The sequence below is a fragment of the Hetaerina americana genome, unplaced genomic scaffold, assembly GCF_022747635.1.
Source record: "Hetaerina americana unplaced genomic scaffold, ioHetAmer1.1.p SCAF_41, whole genome shotgun sequence".
NCBI lineage: Eukaryota > Metazoa > Arthropoda > Insecta > Odonata > Calopterygidae > Hetaerina > Hetaerina americana.
This window is the reverse complement of record NW_027286997.1, coordinates 4,431,748-4,458,417: the sequence shown is the minus strand read 5'-3', so window position 1 is coordinate 4,458,417 and position 26,670 is coordinate 4,431,748. Positions and strand designations below refer to the sequence as shown.

The following is a 26,670-nucleotide window of genomic DNA, read 5'->3' as shown; positions in this document are numbered from 1 at the left end:
AGACATTTAAAAAAATACTTTTTGCTAACTATGCAAAGTACTTGTTATGTGAGCTACTCGCTAAGCAAAGGTCCATTGTACATCCTGATTGTACTCTCTCTCCCTCTCTGTTAGTGACTTTTCGGCTCTGGCATCATTCATAGCTCTCCCCTTCCAGAACCCAAGCTTTTGATACCTATAGTAATCATTTGCCCTCCTCTCCATCCTCTTGATGATACTTGACAATGCCTTAGCTGCTCATGAAATCGCACTAATTGTTCCATTGTCCTCACAAATGAATGGCTTTATCCTTTTTTGGGATGAGAACTAAAACTTTTTTTAGAGATTAATTGTAAGTACTTGGAGAGATGACTGGTAACTAAGGCCATTTGCACCCTCACGGATTGGTTGGTAGGATGTTTAGAGAGTATTGGAAAAGCGTGGAGAGAAACCTGGCATCAGCCTTCTCTTAATGCCAGAAGTAGCATGTGTTGAAATGGATTGAATGCTAAGCATTCTATTCTTTCCAATTAAATGAATTATTTATTATCTAATGTCCATCTGTACATTTCTATATTTAATAAAAATTTATTGTTATTATACGTGTATGTTACCTGAATAAAAATATCGTTATGTTTGCTGGCAATAGACTTGGTTTGCAATGTTAATGTAAAGGTTTGCATTTAATGTTTCTAGACCATGCACAAGGCTGCACCCGCCTTCAGTCCAGCCAAATGTAAACCAGGTTGCAAGTGCAAGAGAGGCTTTGTGCTTGACACTTATAGTAAGCGGTGCATCCTACCTGCAAGCTGTCCTTGTCACCATGGAGGAAGGAGTTACTCAGAATCAGAAGTGATTCAAGAAGATTGCAACACTTGGTAATTGCAGCATAATTAAATTGTAATTGCATTCACCTTGAGATTTTGAGAATTTTCTGCATGCATGTTTTTCCTTGATCATTTAAGCACGTGTTCCACGGGGAGATGGAACTGTACAGAAAAGATATGTGCTGGTATTTGCGTGGCCTGGGGAGAGTCACACTTCAAGACATTTGACGGGAAGATCTATGATTTCCATGGCTCCTGTGATTACATGTTTGCCAAAGGAAAACTCAACAGTCATGATGCTTTTGAAGTAACAATTCAGGTAATTATCACTTATAAATAGTATGTATCTTCAAGCTAGATTTGTAAAGAAAGCTTTTTTTTTACTATCACAATTATGTGTTCAATTAGATGTTTATTTGAGATCTGCTCGTACGACTACTTACTGCCACTTTCAGAATGTACCCTGTGGATCTGGAGGGGTCACGTGCTTCAAATATGTGACTCTGAAGGTTGGCTCCAAAGATAAATTTGAATCCATTACATTTACAAAGGATAAACCATTGGCAACAGTTTCGGGACTGAAAAGGTAAAATATAACATAAATAAGTGGGTTGATGATTTGCGTGAGTACCTGAAATTATGGATGATATGTATGCAAGTATATCTTTGATTTTATGATTATAATTTGTAAGTGAATTGAAGAGCTAATTTTTCCTTTATAGAATATCTCTTCGAGAAGCAGGTCTTTTTGTGTTTGCTGAAGTATTTGATTTAGGAGTAGTGTTACAATGGGACAGAGGGACTAGACTCTACCTGAAAATTGATCCATCTTGGAAGAATAGGGTAAGTTTCTTGGTTAATAATTAACTTATATTTAAACTAAATGGAAGAAAATCCTGCAGGGAGTACTTCAAATGTCACAAAGTCATGACCATTCCCTGTATCTATATGCATAATGTGATTTTGTGTGCCTGCACCAAAACCCCTTCACTGGTCAGAAATAGGGATGCTCACAAGTACGACACCAGGGGTAAGGATAATCTTTATAATGGCATAATTGCAGAGTAGCAGCACTACAGAAAACCCAGAAGTTTCGGGAAGACTGCTCTTCAATCGACTCTCTGAGAAGCTAGAACGAATACTCCCCCAAGGAAGTAAATTCAAATAGCGCTCAAAGACTTCTTCATAAATAATGTTTTTTATAGTATCCTAGAATGCATAGAAAGAGCCAATGCAAGGAAATCTGTTTTTTAAATCTTTAATAATCATATATTTCATGTACATTATTATTCCTATGAGTTTTTATATATGTTAATGCACCCATAAATTTAATTGAATCTTAACAAAGCCCATACAATTATGTATTGTTCTATGTCTACCCTCAGTAATGCCGCCTTTTGGCCTAAAAATGTGTTCGTGGGAAATTTTTCTTTTTTGAAGCCACGCCTCCCTCCAGCGCCGGAAGGATAACACGTTATTTGAAGCTCTTGCACATAAACATTCAGTGCATACGTAATAAATTACTGGACCTCGAGGTTCTAGTAAACGAGTACCAACCCCATGTGATCTGTGTCAACGAACATTGGTTAAATGCGAGTGAACTAGACTCTCTTCATGTGCCTGGGTATGTCATCGCTAGTGCCTTTTGCCGGACTGTTCACAAAAATGGTGGTGTTTTAATCCTACTGTCTGAATGTTTTTCCCATATTCCCATTGGTTACCCGTACGAATTTCTCAATGAAGAACAATCATTTGAATGCTGTGTTTCCTGCTTCAAAATGGATACTACTGTTTTTTATGTACTGTCTATTTATCGTTCGCCGAAGAGTGACTTTTGCGTTTTCCTGACCAAACTGACGAAACTCTTGGAAATAATCCATAGGTCAATCCATGAGCCTTGCATAATAATTACAGGTGACTTTAATTGTAATTTTATGGCCGATTCTAAAGCTAAAAAGGAATTCATGGATTTACTGACGTCATTCAACATCAATGCTACCAACAGTGAACCTACTAGAGTGAGTGCTAGTTCGCAAACAGTTTTAGATAATGTACTAACTAATATCGACCTTGATCTAGTACAAACAAATACCATTAATGCCCACATATCTGATCACTACCCACTTCTTTCTACAATTGCTGTGTCTACATCCAAAGAAAGTAAAAAATACTACAAAAGGTATTTCTCTGATCAGAATATGATCGCCTTTTGTGACTTATTAAATTCCCATGACTGGTCCGATTTGTTTTCCTTTAAGTCCTTCGACCTTAGCTTTGAATACTTCTATTCCACCTATCTACATTACTTTGAAATCTGCTTTCCCCGTGTCCTGAAGCATACAAAAAACAAAAGCTCTTCTGTTAACTACAAAAGTCAGTGGGTCTCTGATGAAATTCGTTGGCTTTCAAAGAAAATGAAAGACGCCGCAGTGTATTACAAAAGTAAATCAAATCCAGCAGATCGCCTAGAATACTCAGTACTCAAGAAAAGTTATCGCCAAACCTTACAGCATGCCAAAAAATCTTTCAACAACCTTAGACTTACCAATGCAGACAATAAATCTAGAGAGATTTGGAAAATTATTAACGAATCAAAGGGTCGACATCATGTACAAGATCTTCAACTGCAGGACTCCGCTGGTAATGCTATATCAGATTACTCTAAAATGGCCTCCATCCTGAATGATTTCTACCTATCCCATCAAAATCCCACAGTTTCAGTCAATTCGGCTAATTATTCTCATATTCCTAACTCATGCAATTCATTATATATATTCCCATGTTCAGCCATGGAACTGACCAACGTAATCAATAAATTAACTAACAAATTTAGTCCTGGATTAGATGACATCCCAGGGATAGTCATAAAAAGGTCGTTTAATGCTATTAAGGATCAGCTGCTGTTCTTAATTAATGAATCCTTAAAAACTGGAATTTTCCCGAGCCCTCTTAAATCAGCAAAAATTGTGCCAATATACAAAGGGAAAGGTTGCAAAATGGCAATGAATTCTTATAGACCAATATCCCTGTTAAACCAGCTGGGGAAAATATTTGAAATAGTTTTTTATCAACGTCTTGTATCATATCTTGAGACATATAAGCTATTATCCACATCTCAACATGGATTTAGGAAAACAAGGTCCACTACAACAGCCACATATCACATGGTGAATCAAATACTTTCAGGATTGGATAATAGAACTGAAACTCTAGGATTATTTTTCGATTTCAGTAAAGCTTTTGACTTCGTCAATCATCAGTTACTCCTATATAAACTGAAATGCTATGGTATAAGAGGCACGCCCTACAAATGGATTGAATCTTATCTAAGTGAACGGCATCAGTATGTTGAGCTCTCAAGTAATGGCTCCAAATTTGTTTCCCCTGGTAGAGAAGTAACACTGGGTGTTCCCCAGGGTTCTGTACTTGGTCCTATTTTATTTTTAATCTATATCAATGATCTCCCAGACAATCTTAAGCTCATTAAGGGGATAGACCCAATACTGTATGCTGATGATACAAATATCATTGTATCAGCCTCCTCAGTAAACAGCTTGACAGAAAGAGCAGCCGAAGTAGCTCAGTTTTTCAATGCATGGTGTCTTCATAACTTTCTAAAGCCCAATTTAAATAAGTCCAGCCTGATTTATTTTTCGAATAAAAAGAAAGTTTCATCTGCAATCTCAGTAGATGTAGAAGGTGTGAGCATTCCCCAAAATTCCAGTACCCAATTCCTGGGAGTAATCCTACAGAAAAACATGTCTTGGGAGGAACATATTTTCAAATTACGCAGCAAGTTAAGCTCCCTATGCTTCCTTATTAGAAATATTAGGTATTCTGTAAATTTAGAGGTCCTTCTATCCATTTACTATGGTGAATTTTACTCTCGTGTTACTTTCAGTATCCTCTTCTGGGGTTCCTCTCCCCATGCGGGCATAATCTTCAAAATCCAAAAGAGGATTATACGCATTATGAGCAATGCTCCTTGCGATGCACCATGTAAACCTCTCTTCAAAAGACTTTGTTTATTACCAGTACCTTGCATATATATATTTAATGTCATCTTACATGCAAAGGGTAATATTTCCCATTATAAGTCCAACCACAATTACCATAGTCACTACACAAGGACCTGCAATGACCTGCACCAACCATTTGTCAGGACACACAATACTGCCCATGGGCCCAAAGCAATGGGCTTAAGGTTATTCAATAAACTTCCCCATGAAATCAAATATGAAACAAAAGTACCTGTTTTCAAGAAAAAGCTGTTTAACCTTTTAAAAAATAATATGTTCTATTCTGTAAATGAATACCTTGAATTGTCGCAATGCATCAATTCCGGCTTAAACAATTGATATGTAATTATACTAGTGTATTGGTATGTATATATATATATATATATATATATATATATATTTATATATTGTATCTCTTCTATTGTGAAATTGTGAAAATTATATTTGACGTGTCCTATATTTGTGTATGTATGAATATGCAACAAATCTCCGGACAAATAAATGTATTATTATTATTATTATTATTATTATGGCGAAAAAATCTATCTATCTGTGGATTGATGAAAAGTGAAACTCAATTAGCACATTAATATCAATCACTTTTCCATCAACTATAGTTGAGTGCATATTCAGTGACTAATTAGTACCTAGCTCCATCTGTTGTACAATCTTACATGAAACGGTGATGTATTTTCCTCTGAAAAATTTTGAGTGTGGCAATGTTTAATGAATGATTTGGGCTGTAATCTTTTGGGTAAACAGGGAATGTTTTACTAGGAAAGGTCAAGGATTTTCACTAGGGTGTGGAATTATTGGTCGAAATTATACCCACATGTACCCCTGGCCCATTAAAAGACACATGCTGATTTTAGAGCACATTTTAGGGAAAAAAATTCATCTTATGGCCCGGCAAGTGCAGCAGTTCTTCATCAAGTCTTTCCACTTCATGAATAGCTAAATAAGTTACGGGCAGTGCAAAATTTGGGAAAGAAGCATAGTTTATCATTTTATTTTCCAGTGAAGGTCAAAAAAGGGATGTGAGAAGGCTTTAAAGATATAGGTAAGTTTGCAGGAAGAACTTACTTATTTTTGGGCCATTAATGAAAAGGTTTGATAACAGCAACTTTTTAGAATTCCAGAGGTTAGCTTAAGTTACATGATGGAAATTTGATTCAAAGCTTATTTCTGGTAATATGAGAGTAATCAATAGTGCGTACAAGTTTGGTTGGTTCATTTTAATATTATACACATGTATTGCCATCATAATGGTATCCCTGCCAAAATGTGTTTTAATTTGGCATTAATTATTGTCATAGACTGTATTTTAGCCTTTTTTCACAGCATAGATTTGTATCAGTTTTTTAGTAATTGCCTACCATTCAGTTTCACAGCTAAAATGCTAAGATAAAGTGCAAATGAGCGTTTCTTAGATGGACCTTAGGGGCTTTGCAATGCAATCACCTCTTGATATTTTCTAATGGCATCATTCATTTATTTAATTCAGTGATTTTCATGATACAAGGTCTGTCCCGAAAGTAGTATGACTTATTTTTCCCGGATAGATGGATGGATGAGCCATGGTTTCTTTGGCTGGCTTCGAGGAATGGGAGTCTCAGGAAAGGCTGGAGACATTTGGCTCCCAGCCTTTGTGGAGTACGGATTGTTTGTTTGCAAAACCTCTTTAATGTGATGTCATTATGCTCTGTCATAAACTGGTTATTGCAACAGCACTAAGCTATCAAATTTTGCATGGAACTGGAGAAAACGAGAAAAGGGACTCATGACATGCTCAAGGCAGCTTAAGGTGATAACACCATGGGTAGATCGAGTGTTTTTAAGAGGCACAAGTTGTTTTGGGAGGATAGAGAAAATGTTGAAGACGCCGAAAGCTCAGGATGCCCTTTGACCACAAAATGTGATGAACAACTTGCAAGAGTGAAGGCTGTGCTGGATAGGGATTGCAGATTAGGTGTTTGCATGATTTCTAAAGGACTTAGAATCCCTAAAAGTGATGTGCATCAAATTGTTAGCAAAAGCATGGGCATGAGAAAGGCGCGTGTGCATAGTCGGTGCTGCAAGTGCTCTCGGACAAAGAACAAAAAGAAACTCGCCCACGCGTCTGCCAAGAGCTTCTCCGCCATGTGAGGAGTGAGGATCCAAATTTTTTAGACAATGCCCCACCAAACTTCTTCCTCTTTTCTCGCCTCAAATGCATTATGAAAAGACATCACCATGCCTCAGTGGAAGCATCACAATAGGCCATGATGAGGGAGCTTAGCAGCATTCCAGAAAGCATACATACAAGGCGTGGAAAACCCATTGGCAGCAGTGTGTGGAAGCTCATGGGTGCTATTTTGAAGATTTTTGAGTGAATGTATCAATTCTGGCAATAAATTTTTTTTCATCAACTCAGTCCTACTACTCTAAGGATAGACCTTGTGTGTTGTGTCCATCATTAAATATTGTAATGGTGTCAGTGCTGTAATAATATGATGCCTATATTAGTTTTTGATCATAAGCTATGCGTTAGAAAATGGCTAATGCAATACTTATACTATTTGTTCCTGTGATTTTCTTATTTGCAAAATTACTGTAGCAAGTATGCTTCTATCCTTTATTCAGATTCGGGGACTTTGTGGAAATTACAATGATAATGAGCGTGATGATTTTCAAACTCCATCGGGTGGCATCAGTGAAGTGTCCCCTATGGTGTTTGGTGATTCGTGGAAGATGCAGGAATATTGCCCTGAATCGTTTGAAGTGAAGGTAAGATCTACACATTTGTCCATCAAATGCAATTGAGCTTAAGTTAATGTTTCATATGTCTAAACAATGCTTTATCTTTTTTCAGGACACATGTGTCACACACCCTAATAGAAAAGTTTGGGCATTGCAGAAATGTGGTATCTTGAAGTCTGAAATCTTTCAACCTTGTCACTCAGAAGTTGCCTTGGATCCATATCTGGAGAGGTATTTGTGAAATGATTGCTTCTACTTATTTACATCATTATCAGATTTTGAATGATCGACATTTAATACTGAAGCTGTTGGTACCCCAATTTCATGCAACTTCTTCTTTATTAGTGGGAAAGAAGCAAAAATGGTGCGTTTAGACATTAAATTATATGTTTTGCACTCATGGCAGATCATCAACATCAGGTGGGAAATAAGTGATGTTTGCAATGAATATGTAATGGTTTTGGGGATATGGTAGTCCAGGAGGTAGAGTGTTGGACTACTGACCGGAGGGCCTGGGTTCGCTTCCTGGGCAAGCCTCTCTGGGCACCTTCAGCTCCACCCAAGCTGTGTGATTTTTTGGGTACCAGATCTTAATGGGAAACCATAACTGGCACATGGAAAGGAACTGGCCCCCCTACCCTGATGTGTGAATTTCTCACACGCCATTGGGCTTAGTACTGGGTGAACTCCACCATCACCTATCAAACCGACCTTCGGGTTGATTACTGTGTTTATGGTTTCATTTATCTGATGGACGAAATTTGGATGTAACCCTGTAACATCACTAGTGGGGAATAAACTCCCTGTAGAACACAACTATCTCATCTCCATTCTGTTAGCTATCTCAGAGATATCTGAAATGACCATACATAACAGGTTTTTTTTTAAATTGTGCTGACCTGAATAGTTATATGCCTGTCTCTACATAGTTTCATGGCAAGAAAATCTGCAATATCTACTGTCATCTTTGGCCAGAAAAAGTATTGACTGGTATTGATTGATAAATTATTGTAGGTATGTTTTTTCCCTATGCTTATTTGTGAAATATCATGGTAAACCAAAGAGAAGTTTGATATTGGAAGGGGGCTTAAGTGTAAATTATAACACTTTCAATATATCCATGAAGAATCAGATTGTAATTTTTTGTTTTATAAATATTATGTGTTCATTAAAATGTATTTGTTAGGAAAAAAACCATAAACACAGTAATCAATCCTGGGGTTGGTTTGGTAGGTGATGGTAGAGTTCACCCAGTACTAAGCCTGATGGCATGTGATATTAACACTTAAGCATGGTAATAAGGAGGGCCAGTTCCTTTCTTTGTACCGATTATGGTTTTCCAGAAAGATCTGGTACCTGAAAAATCACAAAGCTTGGGTGCCAACAGAGGCTTGCCCGGGAATCAAAACTGGGGCTTCCCGTCCAATGCTCTGCCTTTGGACTATGCAACCCACATTTGTTAGAATAATTAATAGCATTTTAAAAGTAAATCCGTTGGCCCATTATTAGTTGCATGATTTTTGTTAGCCTCAAGGGTACAAATGGAGCCACTTGGCCCTCTTTCAATGGTTGTGGCAAGAGGCTATCTTTCAAGGACATATAATTAAATATACTTGTGGTCAAGTTAATCAATATTTGCACAAATGAGAAAAAGATCTTGCCTAATTTTTATGAAGAAGTTTTCTCATTTACTCAGGGCCACTTTAATAGTTTCAGATCATAGAGCAGAGCATGGGATCTTTTGAGGTGAGCTTGCTAAATTAGACACTTGGCGAATCATGGGGGTGTCCAATGTTTTGTTGATTATTAATTGCAGCATTAAGAAAAATCACTAATTGAATAGGGGAAATTTTGTATGGGCTAGTGGGCTGTCGAGTGCTGTGATAGTGGGGTGGTGAATATGTAGTTGGTAAGGAAGTGGAAGGAAGAGAATGGGCTTTTCAGATGGCATAATGGCAGTTAGAAGGGTCAAAGAACTGAAAAAGGATAACATTGAAAAATTTGATGCCTGACTTCTCAATTCTGATTTTCTGTACGGTTTCCTAAATGTGCATATATGCAGACATATTAGAATTTCCAGTTTTTGCTTGTTTTTATTCCTCTCATCTTTTCATAGGAACATTTTTCAATATTGAAGTAACTTATTGTTCACTCTTAGGTGCATCTTTGACACATGTGGGTGTGACATGGGTGGCGATTGTGAGTGTCTCTGCACTTCGATTGCAGCTTATGCTCATGAATGCAACATAAGAGGAGTTCCAATAAAGTGGAGGACACAGCATCTTTGCCGTAAGACTTCTCTTCCTGACCAGTTGCTGGCGCATTTTCAATTAATTTTACCATCTTCAGTTAAATAATTCTTGAGGCTTAATTTTGACCGCTCATATCAATTGACCTTTGAATTATTGTTCTTTGTTTGCATGGCAGAGTCCTCGGTAGCGAGGAAAGTTTTTGCAGCATCGTTGAATGTGTGTAACACTCGTGCTAATTATGCATATTTAGATGGTGCTGTTAACATCGCCAGTTGAAATGTTAGCCCACTGCATTTCAGCAATATTAAATGATAGGTTTATTATTTCAGTAATAATAATGGCACTTGCATTTTGTTTAGTTGAGCGGTGAGATTGTTTTCACTGCAAGCTTGTTTTAACTGGATAACTTGTGTTCTTACATTATTTATATATGGGTACCTAAAAACTAGTATCACAAATATTTATTTTGGTTCATAGGTGAAATTTGGCAATAATTGGAATGATAGAATATAAAGTTTACTGATATATTCACTAAATTGTAATATTTTTACTTGAAGCAATCAGTTTGATACTGAGATAGAAATGGTGATTAACAATTGTGATTTCCACTGTACATTTTTATTCACACAATTAGGGTTCCATCACTTTGCTTCATCTTCAAGTGATGAGAGGAAAGAGGGAGAGGGGTTGGGGGGTGGGTGGGAAGTGAAGACTGATTGGTTTGGTGAAAGGGTCAGTGTACACAGGAGACAGGGAAAGGCAAGCACCACACATGATAGTTTCAGGTTCTACATTGTGACAATTCATGATCACCACTGACACCCCACACCACCTCACCAAAATCCACTTTACCACCACCGGTCTCGAACCGCAAGTGACATAGGATAACTGATAATGTCACCCATGTGCCAAAAGCACGACAATAATTCACACGCAACCCATTTATTTAGCGAAAGAGAAGTACTGTTTTCCACATGCTCTTCTTTCAATCTTTGCTCCCTCGGCAGGGGCGTGTTCTTTGTGGCTCCAAGGGCCAGGATGGGGATGGGAAAGGGGGCGTAACATGAGCTGGAGTGCAGCCACAATAGTGAGTGATTTCTCTCCCACTCCCATCTACATTGAAGAAGAAGGAAGACCACTGGACCCCCTTCAATCTCTAGAAATAGTACTTCATACAATGAACAAGGCAACCCTAGTGAATGAACAAGGGTTTCCCTCCCACTCCCCCATGTTGTTTTCCATCCCCCTATCTATCTTTTGCAACTAACAGATCTCGATAAATTGAGCTAAAACACTACCACACTGATGGAGCACACATAATTGTGCAGCCAAATCATTCACCATCACCGAGGACATTCCTCGAATGTCTATTCTTGGCCCACTTTTCTTCCTCCTCTACCCTAATGATCTATCATCCGAGGTATATAATTATCAATTGGTAATTATGTAAATGACATGAACCACACAATCATAGATCAAATTTGAAGCAAACAAGGCTAGAATTGAAATATTTAGTTGGATCTTCCGAAATAAATTGCATTGAACTGATTATTTTACCTGTCCAAAACTTTCTATGCTCTTTTTCATCCATGTAAGAAAATGGTCAAGTACCTTGCACTCAAGTTTAAACCCTTTTCAGATCACTTGCAGTAGTGACATGAAATCCCTTAGTGTTACCACCACTGAAACCCTTGACTGAGCAAACAGCATCAAAATTACATCCGTGTACCTAAAGAAAACTACACTCCCATATTTACCGGTTATAGATCTTAAATGGAGCCCTATGTCCCAGTATTCCACTAACTATTTACTATGCATGTTTCCTTTCCCCCATTAGATGTGGGATAATGTTCTATCATGCCACAGTGACAGAATGTTTAAGCAACAAAAAAGGGTAATGAGGACAGTTGCAGGTATCTCCAATTGAACTTCTTGTAAACCATGGTTTGTAAAATACGACATCCTGACTTTCCTTTGCATCTTAGCTTTATAAACTGTCACATTCACCAAATCTTCATTCAGTTTATTTATGTTTAACAGTAAGAATCATCACCACTATTCCAGACAACAGAGTAACATACACTGCTCAAGAAAGGAACTTTATCTCAGTGGCTATATCCCAATTCACACAACTTCTGCCATTGACAGTAAATGACCACTCCACGTCAAGGGTATCAGCATTATAACTTTATTTAAGGATAGGATAAGAACTACCTAACAAAAACTCACACTATTCTCTCAAGGAGAACATTAGATTGTATATTTTCCTGGTTTCTAAAGCTCCCAAGCAACCATTAATACTGACCTAATACATATTGAAATTGAAAAATAACCAACTTGGCTTTTCCACGTAGAAAATTTTGTGAATTCAATACTTTGTAATTATTTTGGTGACCTTTTGTTTACCAGCATGTATTCACATGGCCAATGATATAAGGCATTAGTGTATTGTGCTTTATTTATTGTATCCTCTTATGTACCATATCTGTGATAGTGAGTAACTGTGTATCTTAATTATTTTGACTTGCGTTATGTTTTCATATCTACAAACTTCTATGACCAATGAATTATTTCTAATATTGTAACAATCACTGCACTGAAATTTGAGGTAAAGTTATGCAGTAAAAACAATGCGCCAACTCATGAGTGATGTGGATGTTAATTTTCAGACTGAAAACAGTTTTAATTTTTTCTTTTTCAGCTATGCAATGTGATGAGTCATGCTCTCACTATAGCCCATGTGTGCAGACTTGTCCCAAGAAAACATGTGACAATCAAGTTTTCAGCAAAAAATCAACCCAACTGTGCAAAGAGGATGCATGTGTTGAAGGTTAATATTTTAGAGTGTTCAGTTATATATTGACTAGCATCCCTATATCCTTTCTTCATCATTCTTGGATCTCAATTACTCAGAGCAGTGCACTATTGTCTCTTTCTATCTTTAACATTCCTCTCTCGCCTCTGGGAGGGTTGATTCGGCCCAAAGTCCACCCACTTCAAATTCACCCAGGCGTAGCCATGCACAGTAATCACCATGCAAGTGACCAACTCCGCCAGGGGATTATAGACATGAGGTGGAGGGTTATGTCTTGGGCTGGGCCTATCTGTATTACTGCAGTAATTCTAGGAAACTCAAAAATTGCTGCACATGATTTCTGTTGATATTCAGAGCCTGTGGGGCATGGCTTATGGAGGGAGGGGAGATGCAGATTAATTTATTTGTTTCTCTTTTATTATTATTTCATCTTTCAAAATTGTAAAATATAAGATGTGTCATATAAAAAACAAAAAAAATATACACACATGGTTATAATGAAAAATAAATGGTTAAAGCTTGTCATACCTTGACAAAAGATATTCATTTAGGTCATAAAAACAACTCTTGATTAGAAGAGATTTTAACCTCGATTTAAGATCGTGATAAGAGTTGGTATCTTTAATGCCTGCTGGTAAATGATAATAAATTTTAATGCCAGCACAAGGGGTCCTTTTTGTAACAAAGAAGAGGAATGCTGTATTTAAATGCACCTTCTTCCTTTGGAGTTTTAGCCGTTTATCTGATAACTCTCTTTTTGCATGATGAATATTTTGTTAACTTGAAATTTGAGCCCCAAAAGATAATTGCATGACACAATTGAGATTGCAAATTACCAAAGTAGGCTGTGTTTAAAACTGCCTGATCTACAACCTTTGCTAGGTTTCTTAGGGCATAGGAAATTCTGGGAGAGTTTACTGCATAAATACCTAATATGTTTATTCCAGTTTAAGCTTTCATCAATCATTAAACCTAAAAAGCAGATAGCCCTCTTTTTGCAAATTGCAGTACACTGCCCTGCCCTCTTGGCTGAGTGGCATTGCGAATTGCTCTCTATCTTATGCAGAGCAATCAATGTAAGGGGGAAAGGCATTCAAAGCATGGCCTGTCGTCTGCTTGGAGGATGGATTGGGTGAATTTCTTTTTTATTGAACTCAGTTTTTATATTTGAGAATCAGATGTTTAAAGATGATTTTGGTTCCAAAGGATGCGAGTGGAAGCAATGTCCTGATGGGGAGGTGTACCTCAGTTTGGAAGACTTGCAGTGTGTGCCGCTCAAGTCTTGCAAAATTGAATGCTTGATAAATGGCACAAGGAGATACTCTGAAGGAGAAATAATTGAAGAGGATGCTTGCCATTCTTGGTAAGGCCACCAGTGGAAACTGAATTGAATGAAAAATTTAACAAGCGTATTTACAAAGTTTTTTTGGTTTAAATTGATTTATTTTGATTTCTCTTTTGTGTAGCTATTGCTCGCGGAATGAAATGGTATGTTCAGGAAAGCCATGCATTAAAACCACTTCATCGGCAACCACGGTAACATCACCAGTGACCACAACAACTCCTATGACAACTGTGCATGTTCAAGAGGATACGACATGTGTAACAGGCTGGAGCCCATGGTTCAGCAATGACAAACCTTTTGGTTTGAAAAAGCTGACCGATGTGGAATTGATCACTAATATTCCTAGACATGTGGTAAGGAAATATTTTTAATTGTTCTCAAATGAACAACATTTTGATCTCTTTAATATCTGGGCTCTATGGTGATGTATTCACATTGTGTGCAACAATCTTAACAAAAAAGAACTTACCCAATTTGGAAAAAATATAAAATTTGTTTAATTGAATGAATTTAAAAAGCCATTGGTTCAATTTTGGAGCCAGTCTGGCATGAAAACCCACAATATGGGGACTTAGCATTGTAAAGAGGACCAGTGTTCATTACCGTGTAGTACCTTTGGTTATTTTATACAAGTGCCCATTATATAATCCATAAGACAGCTCATGAAAATCCTGGTATTGCTGTCTAACCAGGATATTGAAATGTTTTAAAGAATCACTGCAATAATGCTGCTGGCTCATGCACTTTTGGGCAATCTACCTAAGGCAACTGGTCCAACTTTAGTAGTCATGAATTACCTCTATTTCAAAATTTGAATAATAAATTATAAATTAATGCTTGTAAAAAAATATAGCCAAATTTGGCATCTTAATAACATATGGTAAATGGGCTAACTATTATAACTTGATTATTATTTGATATCACAATTAGTACTAGTTTAAGGTCATTATTTTTAACCTTTTTCAATATATAACACAGTTGCACCTCATAGAATAAATGTCTATAGATATTCTGGGAATCTGCCTTTTCTTTCAGATTCAAAAAGATCAGCCTTTCTGTGAACTCAGTCATATGAAAAAAATTGAATGCCGAACCATTAAAACTCACATCAATTTCAAGGAAACTAAGCAAGATGTTGAATGCAGTCTGGAAAGAGGTCTTGTTTGTCAACCTCTAGTGAAAGGTGGAAAGCCAACTCCCTGCCATGACTATGAGATTCGGGTGTATTGTGAGTGTGGTAAGTATGCTCTCATATCCCTTAGAATGTTTGATCTCATTACTTATGTCCAAATGGAGGGTTTCAATTGGAGGGCTAGATTTCAAATGTTGTCGGATTATTTCTCTCTTTACAAACAAAGGAATTACAAACACATTTAAAGTGTCAGAGACAAAAGTGTTTATGTAAAGTGATTTGAAGCTGGTATTAAATTTGATGGGATAAAGAAAGAACGGTAGTGATGATTTTAAGGGCCATCACACGTGACAGCTTTACAGACTTCTCTCTGACAAACTTTTGCATAATCTTACTTAAGATACTTAAGAACAATAATAGGAACATACTTGCACAATAAAACTTGTTGTCAGACGTAACTTTATGGAATTTGCATAAAATATTGAAATGAAATAATTGACTTTGTAATGCCACTCACTTTATTTAAAAAAAATATGACCCAGGTTTCGATGTTGAACGTGATCATCCTAGAAGCAAACTTGGTACACATACCTTCTGATTGAGGGAGGTTGAGTCAGAGAGGGAGGTTGGAGGGGTAAAAAGGTTTCAATGTAGCTGGGAAGAAAGAGAATTACATCTTTTGGTGTCAATCGTTGACTTGGCAGAGTGGTAGGTCTCGGAGTGGGGAGTGAGAGGGATACAAAATTTCGTTGGCAAGTTCATCCTTCCAACGGACACATTTCAAAACTTCCAACTGCTCCAAAGCATCAAGCCTTTGACCTTTACTTTCAAAATGGATAATTTTTGTCACAAGGACACTGTTGTGGTCACTTTTGATGAGGTGCTTTGCAAAAAGGGATGTTATGTTCTTATTTTTTACACATGTTTGGTGTTCTTTAATTCTTTCTTTAAATTTCCATTCTGTTTGCCTAGTATACTTTGTGTTACATTCTGAGCACTTTTATTCATACACTCCACTCCTCTCGTTTTTGGGGACTTTGTCTTTAGTGTGAGAGATCAGGTTCTTAAGGCATGAACCACTATGAAAGGCACAATTCGTTTTTTCTTTAGGTAAAATTTTAATTACTTTTTGAGAAATAGTCCCTAGATAGAGTATTTGTTGCCATTTGGCAGTGGGATCTTTTAAATTTTCGGGGTCGTAAATGTCACGTAAGGCTCTTTTTGTTAGCTTTTTTACTCTGAGTTTAAAACCGAGTTATGTCTGTTGTGTCTTTGTATTTCTGCGTTGATTTATTTTATAGGTTTAGTCCCATTGACTTTGGTGCTAGGCTTGCAGCTTTGGTTCAATTGTGTATGACTTGCAGGTTTGACTGGGCTCTGGTATGGTGACTCTGGTAGTGAGAATTTGTGTGAAAGGTTAATAAATGCCGTTTAATATAGTTTAATGTGAATAGATTGAATGTGAATGGAAATGGTTGGAGCCTAGATCTGGAAAGATTGAATGGGCGGATGAAATTGGAGGTGCAATGGGATGTAAATAGCCTTCTTTTGCAGTTTAAAAATACTCGGAAGAAAGGAGATGAGCCCCAGATAATGGTAGTATATGTCATACAGGAGTTAGTAGGCTCTTAGCAAAGAATTAGTGGCACGTCTTTTCTCGCTGTTTTCTTCGAAGTTCTTAAGAGGAAATATGCCAAACTTACTTGCCTGAAAGGCAGTTTATATGGGTCTCTCATGTCAAGTTTGGATGGCAAGATGGCATGGATGCCAAGAAATTTTGTGGATGTGATAAATAATATATTTTGGCTATTCACTGTTGTTGGGGGACTGGGTTTGAATGGGTCGGGACAGAAATTTATTGTGTGGAATTTTTCATTGTTCGGTTTCTATTTCCTCTGCACCAGTGTATTTTCAGCTGAATAGAGACAGTATTTTCATGATATTTTAAATATGACCGAATTGGCAGCCTTGGTACCCCTCTTATTCCATAACACTGCAATTTTTTAAAAAGAATGTTATGATCTATTGATTCAAAGGCTTTGGTTACATCTGAGAAAAGGCCAGTTATAGTGACCAGAAGTTTTGTCCACTTCTTTGTAAATCAGGGTCCCAGGGTTTTTTGACCCAGGGAATGAAAAAGATCTGTATACATACTACATACATATATATTGTGTTTTCTGATTATATTTATTTAGGACACCAATAATCATGTTTTACTGTCAATCTGTTATGGTGAGTTTTATTCTGAGGTTAATTTTTTTATAATTTTCTGGGGCTCCTTATACAATTCTAAATGCAGTATTATTTAATATACAAAAAGGGGTTACATTATTAATGTGTAAAAAATTTCTCAACGCTCCATGTTGCCCCCCTCCGAAAAGCTTTGTATTCTATCCCTTCCAGATGTGTACATTTATGCTACAATTGTTCATGTTAAGCACAATCTTTCTAACTATGCAACAGATGACAGTTATCAATGTCACATGTAAGAAACCTAAAGCTCTCTTGAAAACTTAATTGTCTTAGTATTATAGCTGTTCATTTGACGTGTTCAACACCTATTCACTCGAAAAATTAGTACATCTTTATTAATATTAAAAATGCACCTACGAGGGGGGGGGGCCCAAAAGTAATGGTAATTGGGCTGTGATGGGGAGCGAGAGTGGGGGAAGCCTTTGTTCGGCCAGTCGTACGTCAGGCTCACACCACCTGCGTCAGTATGCACAGCGCCATTGCTGTGACTGGATCGGTCCGTCCGTGAGAGCTGTTTCAGTGAAACAAGATTTCGGTGAAAAAAGTGATGACAGATTATCAAGAGCAACGCACTGCAGTGAAATTTTGTTTCCTGTTGGGGAAATCGGCCGCGGAAACTATTGTAATGCTCAAGACTGCTTATGGGGAAGCTGCCCTAAGCAAAACCAGAGTCTACGAGTGGTTTACAGGTTTTAAAAATGGTGAAATGTCAATTGAAGACCAACCCCGTTCAGGCCACCCTTCAACATCAAGAACTGACAAAAACGTCGACAAAATCAATGCCCTCAATCGTGACGTTTATTCCCCCGGGTCAAACTGTCAACCAGAAGTTTCACCTTGAGGTTCTGAAGAGATTGAGGGGGAGTATCCGGAAGAAAAGAGCAGATCTTTGGCACACAGGCGACTGGTTCTTCCATCATGACAACGCGCCAGCTCTTACCGCCCTTCCCATGATGCGGTTTTTGACAAAAAACGGCATGACGTCAATTGTCCACCCCCCTACTCACCAGATTTAGCTCCCTGCGACTTCTCTTTGTTCCCCAGACTCAAAAGGGACATGAAAGGAAAGCGTTTTGACACATCGGAGAAGGTAAAACAAAAATCGTTAGAAGGCTTGAAGGACATCTCGATAAATGAATTTCAGAAATGTTTCAAACAATGGAAGAATCATTTGGAGAAGTGCATTGTGTTCAATGGGGAATACTTTGAAGGTGAACAAAATTCAATGTAAATATATTGGGAAATAAATAATCTATGACAAAATTCCTGTTATTTTTGGGTCCCCCCTGGTATGAATGGTGTTTTATATGTGAGGTATGGCAAGTGTTGAGCAGAAGAACAAAATTGAATCCTTAATTCATGTAATGGTTCATGAAGTCATACTTGAGCATGGAGGAATATTTTATATCTGAATGAGAAAAATAAAGTTGTGCTTTATGGAAATTTGTAACAGTGTTAAGAAAAATAGTTCTTACAGTTATCTCTATTCAAATGATATTTTTGGAGTCACATCGTGATCAAATAATTAGTTCTATGCTGTCACATGTATACTAAATGGTTTTTTTGTAGCAATGATGCTGACACTTAGAAAAAAGGCCGTAACTGTCACCTCTGATGGGTGGATTTGGTCACAGATTTAATTGGCTCTTAAAACCTTAATATAGATGTTACTGAGAACATTTCGTGCCACTCAGGGTAATAGTTTTTGAATTATTGTGTCCACAACAAATATATTACATACACGCTAATAGACATAGTATGGAAAATGGCCAGAATGTGTTCATGAGGCTTCAAAGCATGCATTTCTGTTGAATTCCCAAAGCTGTAAAGCATAAATGAGGTCTGATGACATATTTATGTCTTCACTTCAATATAAACATGCATACACTAGTAGTACAATATTTATGCCTTCACATTGATGTATTTTTTTATAGAATACGTGACTGAAGTTACTGAACCAGTTGTAACCACCACCATTACATCAATGACTGAAGTGTTTCGGGAATGTGAAGATGGCCTTGGAATGGAGTCTGGTGCAATTCTGGTAAGTAGTAGTTGTAGCAATTTATTTGTCCCAAAGGCAAAATGCATTAGTATGGAGGTGTTAGGAGGAAGCGCTAAGAAGAGACACTACAGAAATTGGCACCATTTAAGTATGCATGAAATACAATAAACAAAATAATTAAAAGAAAATGCACTTATTTGAAGACAAAGTTATCATTAGTAGTTGGTAGTGTTTATGGAAGGCGACCGACTGCCAGGGTCATTTGCGCCATCAGGGATGGATGGGAAAGGAAGGGTGGAGAGAAACCCAGCGTCGGCATTAGCCTACTCTTGTAGGAAAGGTGAAAGGCACCAAGGGGTCTGCAGTTTAACATCCTATCCGATGGACGCCGTACTCAATCAAAGTACTCTCCACAAAGCACCTCAAGTAGGGATTGGGATACCACTGAAAAATATTTGTTGTCTCGAGGATTTGAACCTGGGCACACTCTCGGTGGGATGCCTGTACCTTAGCCACCACACCATCCTGATCCCTCCACAAAGTTATTCCATGTTATATTTCATATACTTACAAATATTATAGAGCAATTTTTTTGTCGAAGATCTTTTACATGCAGTTTGAATTTCCTCCATGCTCCAAGCATTTAATTGCAGTTGTTAGTCTGTTGATGAGTTTGAATCCTTGGTGTGTGATGGTGCTGAGGCTTCTTGATGTTCTATGGCTGTTCAGCTCAACAAGTTCACATGATCTTGTGCTGCAATTATAAAAATCTGATTTTTTAATGCAGGAATTATAGTTTTTCTGTATGGAAGTAAATCTTTCCATTATGTAGATGCATGGCAGTGACAAAATGCTGAGTTTGGCATATTTATTATTAGTGGGAGTTCTTAATGGAACCTTTTTCATTATTTTAAAAATTATTTCCTGCATCTGAAATATTTTTTTCGCATGAATTGAGGATCCCCAAAGGTAAATCATGAGTGACTGGAAACACCCTTGATAGGGATCCTGAAGGACATCCAGGGACGTAAATGTAGCTGAAACACACATAGCATAGCAGAGTGAGCTTGATTTTCTTGTTAGTTCTGTTACATGTTCTTCCTATGATAAATTATAATCAAATCAAACACCTAGAAATTTAGCGTGATGTTCTTCCTCAATAGAAAGTCCATCTATTGTTATACTTATTGGTAACATCTTGTTCTTACGAGGGATTAAGGCCTGTATTGTAGATTGAGGGAAAGTCTTTGGTGTTCCCCTCATGCACAGATTGGGGAATGAAAGGTAGCTAACCTTGATTTATGCTTTTAGCTACAATTTGGATCATGTAATCCTTCACATATAGCAACAATATGAGAATATGTAGGCTTATAGATGATACATTTACATTAGCAGTTGAAGTCAATTTACAATACACCCTGTAAAAGTGCTGTAGGATAGTGTTTTGAAACTATGTGAAGAATGAGCATTGAATTACCCCCATAACAGTTTTATTTAGTCTAGAATATTGTCAATTCAAAACTAATTTCTTTGGCAAAGAATTTTTTTGGTTTTCCCCAAAGCCACTTTTTTCTTTGTTTTACTCAGCATGAAAACATTAGTTGGAAAATTACCATGAAAATAATATAACAATGACACAAGGTATTAGACTCATTGCTTCATAATTATCATTGAGTGAATCATAAGCCCTTGATGACATTCTTAAAAATGCACAAGATGCAGCAGATTATCCTAAAAGGTAAACGGCAAAAATTAAAAATCATTGCAAAACCCTCAGTCGAAAGTAAATGTTTTATCAATCATGTAATCTGTATTTGTAATGCCCAAGTTTTTCATTGGAATGGCTTTTAATGTGGTAGTTCTTGTTCCATTGTTCAGGATGACCAAATCAGTGTGTCCAGCTTCAGTACTCCAGGTACCCTTGGGAACCACGCACGGCTGAATGGTGGAGGGGCCTGGGTCTCGGGCAAATCCTCAAATGCCCCTCACGAATGGATTCAGGTGAGCCCTTGAAATGGCGACGTGGCCTCGCACAGGTGGGTGGGCTTCTTCCTCCTGCCGTGCTCCACTCTCCTGGGGTGGATGTTTGTTCTGTGCTGGGAGCCTGGGATCATGGCGCGTGAGATTCCCAGGTGTTCTCACCAATTCCATGGACTCTCCTCCCCCCCTGAATTGATTGATACCATTTGCAATGAGGCAGTGCACATGGGAAGATTTGTTCTTATTTTTATCCTATTTATCCATTCTGTTCCATAAAATGCCTGCGGAGCACGGGGAAAAAAAGCTGGGGTTAGGAAAAACAAGAAATAATAATAGTAATCTTTTTTTAATCAAAGAGCAGTACATGCTTCTAAAGGTGTCATCGAAAGAAAAACGCATAGAGACGTGCATTCATTACTGTGGTGAAGAGACACACATGTATTGTAATTTAACTCTTGAGAAGTCTAGTTCAAAATATTCAGCTGAGGGATACAAGGGGTTTGAAATCAACCAATCCTCAATAACGTTTTTGAACCTATTATAGCTAGACAGTCCTGCAGCACGGGGAAGTTGGTTATGAATTTTAAGGCTAGGTTAGCCCGACTGATTGAAGGTTATGGACAATCTGCATTGGGTGATGTCTAACATATTTCTTGACCTGGTTTTATGGCTGTGTATATTGCCTCTTAATACACAGTTATTTACATTATCTTTTACATGAAATAAGCCCTGTTAAATGTGTATGTTAAAGACCGTTATCACTCTTAGCCTGACAAATAGCGGACGACATTGATCATGATGGTCAGAACTGGTTATAATGCTTCCTTTTGCAACATAAGCAGAGTTTTTGTTTCACTTGCATGTCTCCAAAGCCTTGGGCCAAACTGAGGTGACTTAGGAAAAGGCAAAGTATTCAATTCTCAAATGTTCTTCACGAACACAAAGATGGGAGGGAGTACATTATGTCAGTCAGGAATTTCCAGAAATGTGTTGTGGCCACTGGCTTCCCTGTGAGCAGCGCAATACAGTTGTCATTCCATTTGGATTAGCTGCAGGGTGAGTGGGCCACAACCAAACGAGGTGAATACAAGATGAACCATGGGAAAAACAGCCCCCCCCCCCCCGTGTTTTCTTGTATCATCAGGAATTTTCAGAGATGAGGAACTCTGATATTCTCCACTTGTGTTAAGTTGAGTGCTCTTATTCCATTCACAACTTTTAAGTTAAAACTCTCACATTATTGTTCAACTTGTCAATGGAAATAGAATAGGTATCACAATTTCACTTCCCGATTCCTTTCTCCCCTCCCATCTTGCCCTTCTGTTCCGTTGTTAGACGTGGATTTTTTTTATTCAAATGTCAGTGATCTGTATTTTAGATGGGTAACATTTGGGCATAATGATAAATATAAATGTATCTCAATGATGTTTACTGAGTGTACGGCAAGCAAAATATTTTTAATATATTTATACTACAGTATTGCTTAGTAATTTTTTACATTTTTATTGTATAATGATAATACATTTTATTCATCCAACGATCAAGTTGTTACAACTGTTACACGTGATGTACATAAGACACGTCAGGGGAAAGTAACGAAATACATACAATTGATAAAAGACACATATCAGGCATTATCAAGAAATTCAGCAATTGAATGAAACATTTTTAATTTTAAGAACCTGAGTAGATTGACTTTAAATGCAGCCAAACTATTATGGGCCTTAATCTCAGCTGGGAGTTTATTTTAAAGTTGAAGGCCCATAACATTTGGGCCAGCACCTGCATTTTTTGTGCATACATGTAAAATGTAAAGCTGCACATTCTGCCTTGTAGAATATTTGTGGATGTCACAATTTTTTACATACTCAGATAGATTTCTTATTACGTGTACTGCTACATGAAAAATATAAATACATGGCACTGGCGATACAACTTTGAAATTATGTGAAGATATTGAAATAATATTTGATTTGGTATAGTTTTGTTGCGTTTATCATATTTTATTTTAATCATCATATCATATTTTGTTTCATATCTGTTGCGTTGCGGCAGTACAAATCGTCCCAGTTGTCAATCACCAGTTTTTGTTGTGATCACGATTCATCATGTTTCGCTCAAAGTCATTTTCTTTCATCCCTCATAGTTTTAACTTATGTGCAAAATGAATAGTTGTTATTACAATGCATAAATTATGCAAATAACTCCAAGCTGTACACTGTATTAATTTCAAAGCCCTAGCATATGGTCATGTTCGGGTAAAATTATTGTGGTGTGTATTCACCCCCTGCCATACACTCTGGCGGTGGCTTGCAGGGTATGTACAAATTTTGAAAAATAAAATAAAAAAAACACGAATCTTTTCCTTCTTGGCAGATTGAGGGTACTAGTTCAAGTAGTTTACATTTCTGTCTCTAGTTGCACCCTGCATTGCCGTCTTATTAAAATTTTTTGCTTTGACCATTCACATTTCTGCTCTCTCTCTCTTATCTTTGTTAGTGATACATGTAAGTTGGAAAAAGAGAAAATGGTATGGGCCGTAGTAAAAATGTAGTAAATAATGGGAAAATGTTAATTCCGACAATGCAAATGCAGGGTTTCACTGTGTGTTAAGATATTATGTTTGGTGGGAACCTTTGTAATGCATTAATGGAAATTGCTCTTTCCCTTGTCACACAAAAAATTAGATCATTTTTCTCATGTACCTAAGCCTTAAGCATTCATCACCACCTTGCAGAAGTATGTATTAAAACAGTAGAATTTCATGGACTACTATCTTGAATAATTTTTTTATATGGGCAATGGGATTGCTGAGCCTAAAGACTTCCATAAGTGCATTTCTCTTCTCAAGCCTCCATTTTGTAAGCAATGATTATTCACATTGTCCATACGCTTAAATATTCCCTATTATTTTCAGGTGGATCTTGTGCAGCAGAAGCAAGTCACTGGTGTTGTAATTCAAGGGAACCCAAGGCATAAGGAGTGGGTGACTGAATTCCAAGTCGATTGGAGCAACAACGGAATAAATTGGAATGCAATTAAAGATGAAGGACATTTATTACCGAAGGTATTACAGTGTCAATATCCTATCAGCTATGTAAAAGCGTCTTTATTACACTTGTAATGATCTTTAAGAATCAGCTGGGTAGCCCCCTTCTGTGATTAATAAACGTGTGGTGAAACCATGGACTACTGGCAGTATTAATTCCTCCACCCAGTAAGAAAGTAAAGTTACCTTTTGAAATACCCTCCATAGAATATAGTCCCCCCCAATTACTTTGTGATAATGCCGAGGAAAGTATCGGGGGAATTACATTAATGCTCAAAAGATAAGCAATCAAAAATGTTAATACCAGTGTTAAGTTCAAGTAGTACTGAAATGCTCTCACCTGTTTATGGTATTTGCAGTTAATATCTTGTCTCATATGTTTTAATAACTCTTTGATTTTTGTTGCTTTCATTCACTCTATAGAATTATGAGCATATGTACATGACATGATAGCAAAATGTTTTGTTTAAAATGCCAAATAAGACAGGGACATTTGTTTTATTCTTTTTTTAAGGTAATCTACCGGTTAAGGTAGGTTTTTTGATGGACACAACTACCAAACAAATATTTTGTGACTACTAACAAAACACAACCCTAAATTCTACTCTACACCAGGTCCCTCTTCATCTCTGAGTACTTTCTTCCTCCCTTCATCCCGTCCAACATCCCTATCCTGTTCCTTCCCTTTCCTCTTTTGCCCAACATTCTACCCTCTATCTACCCTCTATCACAGATTAACCCAAAAATGCATTGCATGATGTTCTTCAAGTTGAACACCTTCTTATAGATGAGAGCAGGTGTCATTAATATCATGTTTTATCGCTCTTTATGTCGGTATTTCCCAGGAATTTATAATTTCGAGTATTTTAATAGCCATTAAAAGTTTCATCATTATTTCATACATTTTTTCCTATGGAAGTTCATGCAAGCATTTCTCTTTCTCAATTTGTAAACTATAATTATGGATATCAAACCATAAATGGTATATTATGATAAATAATTATTTAGACACTCATCCATTCCAAGTGATTTAGGAAGTCATTTATTTTACATCAAAATAGTGCAGTCAGGCTTGTTTAAAATCAAATCATTAGATGTTGGTGGTTGATTTATTTCTATGAATTTTATTGTCTGAAAAGAAAAAGGAATGCTATCAATATGTGGGTCTGTGATTTTGTTTTATTAACTGGCGGCAACTTTCCACTATTGATTGTGAAAAATTTTCTGAAACTGCAGTAGATGCCACAACTGTAACTTTTGATGGAGTCATCTGCTAAATGCATATTACGTATAATGGTACAATTTCAAAATGTATTCCTAACAAAGGGAATGATTTTTACTCTTTGAAATTGCTGAATTAAAATTGAACTGTTATTTATATTTATACATTTTTGTGTCTTGCAAATTTGAAAGAGATAAATGGGCATGTAGAAAGGAGGAGGAATGTGGAGTCATTATTTTTTAATAAGTGATAAAAATTCCTTTAGAATTGGATGGATATTGTGAGTATTGGGGAAATAGCTGGTGATAAGACTGTTTTTCAAACGTCCTGCAAATTTGTGTGACGTAATTGCATGACTATTTACTTGATCATCAGTTCTAAGCACCAAATTTGTTCTAATACTTTTCAGGTTTTTGAAGGAAACAGTGATTCCTTGTCTGCAAAAAGAGTATTGTTTCCTCATCCGGTGTTTGCTCAGTACATCAAACTGGTTCCTATCACATTTCATAAGAGAATTGGCCTTCGCATGGATATCCTAGGTTGTGATATTAAGGGCGATTTAAGAGGTAATGCATTGCTTATTTCTTTTCATTGGAATGAATCTTTTCAAATAAATTAGCTTTTCCTTATCCCTGATCCTTATCCCTGTTGATGAAGTATTTTTGACTCAACTTTTTTTTTCATCTTTTTGTTAGAGTTCACATGTCCATTAATTATAACTTTTGTTTATTCACCCTTAAAATATTAAAGGGTGCATAAAAATTCTGGGCAAATTGAATACGTTTACTATGGCCATACTAGCAGTGGCTGAATTTTTTAATGCTTTGCTTATTACAGCGTTCAAATCATTGATAGCAATGTAGGAGAGATTTCAAAGAATCGTGCCTCATTAACCCAAAAAACACTGGAAAGGACATATCGTACTTCTTATGGCCTCATTTTGAAATGACTCCATGAAATAATATTTCTTAAGCCATAAAGGGTTTAAAAACTATGGTAAATGTGAAAAAGAAGGGGAAAATTTGAAATTGGTGAATTCCAGGGAAAGTTAAT

At 37.0% G+C, this 26,670-nt stretch overlaps 1 protein-coding gene and 1 long non-coding RNA gene across 2 annotated transcripts in view; both read left to right on the top strand.

The window, feature by feature from the left end:
• The window catches only part of LOC139692782 (hemocytin-like), a 201,104-nt gene that overhangs the window by 59,447 nt on the left and 114,987 nt on the right, over positions 1 to 26,670 (top strand). Inside the window, exons 24-35 of the mRNA XM_071591062.1 lie at positions 676 to 857; positions 945 to 1,125; positions 1,262 to 1,392; positions 1,529 to 1,649; positions 7,448 to 7,591; positions 7,677 to 7,795; positions 9,723 to 9,853; positions 12,518 to 12,646; positions 13,838 to 13,994; positions 14,098 to 14,329; positions 24,264 to 24,413; positions 26,027 to 26,183. Coding sequence (XP_071447163.1) covers positions 676 to 857; positions 945 to 1,125; positions 1,262 to 1,392; positions 1,529 to 1,649; positions 7,448 to 7,591; positions 7,677 to 7,795; positions 9,723 to 9,853; positions 12,518 to 12,646; positions 13,838 to 13,994; positions 14,098 to 14,329; positions 24,264 to 24,413; positions 26,027 to 26,183 — 1,834 coding nt within the window. The remainder of the gene's footprint in view (positions 1 to 675; positions 858 to 944; positions 1,126 to 1,261; positions 1,393 to 1,528; positions 1,650 to 7,447; positions 7,592 to 7,676; positions 7,796 to 9,722; positions 9,854 to 12,517; positions 12,647 to 13,837; positions 13,995 to 14,097; positions 14,330 to 24,263; positions 24,414 to 26,026; positions 26,184 to 26,670) is intronic.
• LOC139692802 (uncharacterized) lies at positions 15,181 to 21,344 on the top strand. Its single transcript, XR_011701793.1, has 3 exons — positions 15,181 to 15,213; positions 19,296 to 19,405; positions 21,245 to 21,344. It is a non-coding gene; the product is annotated as an uncharacterized lncRNA (long non-coding RNA).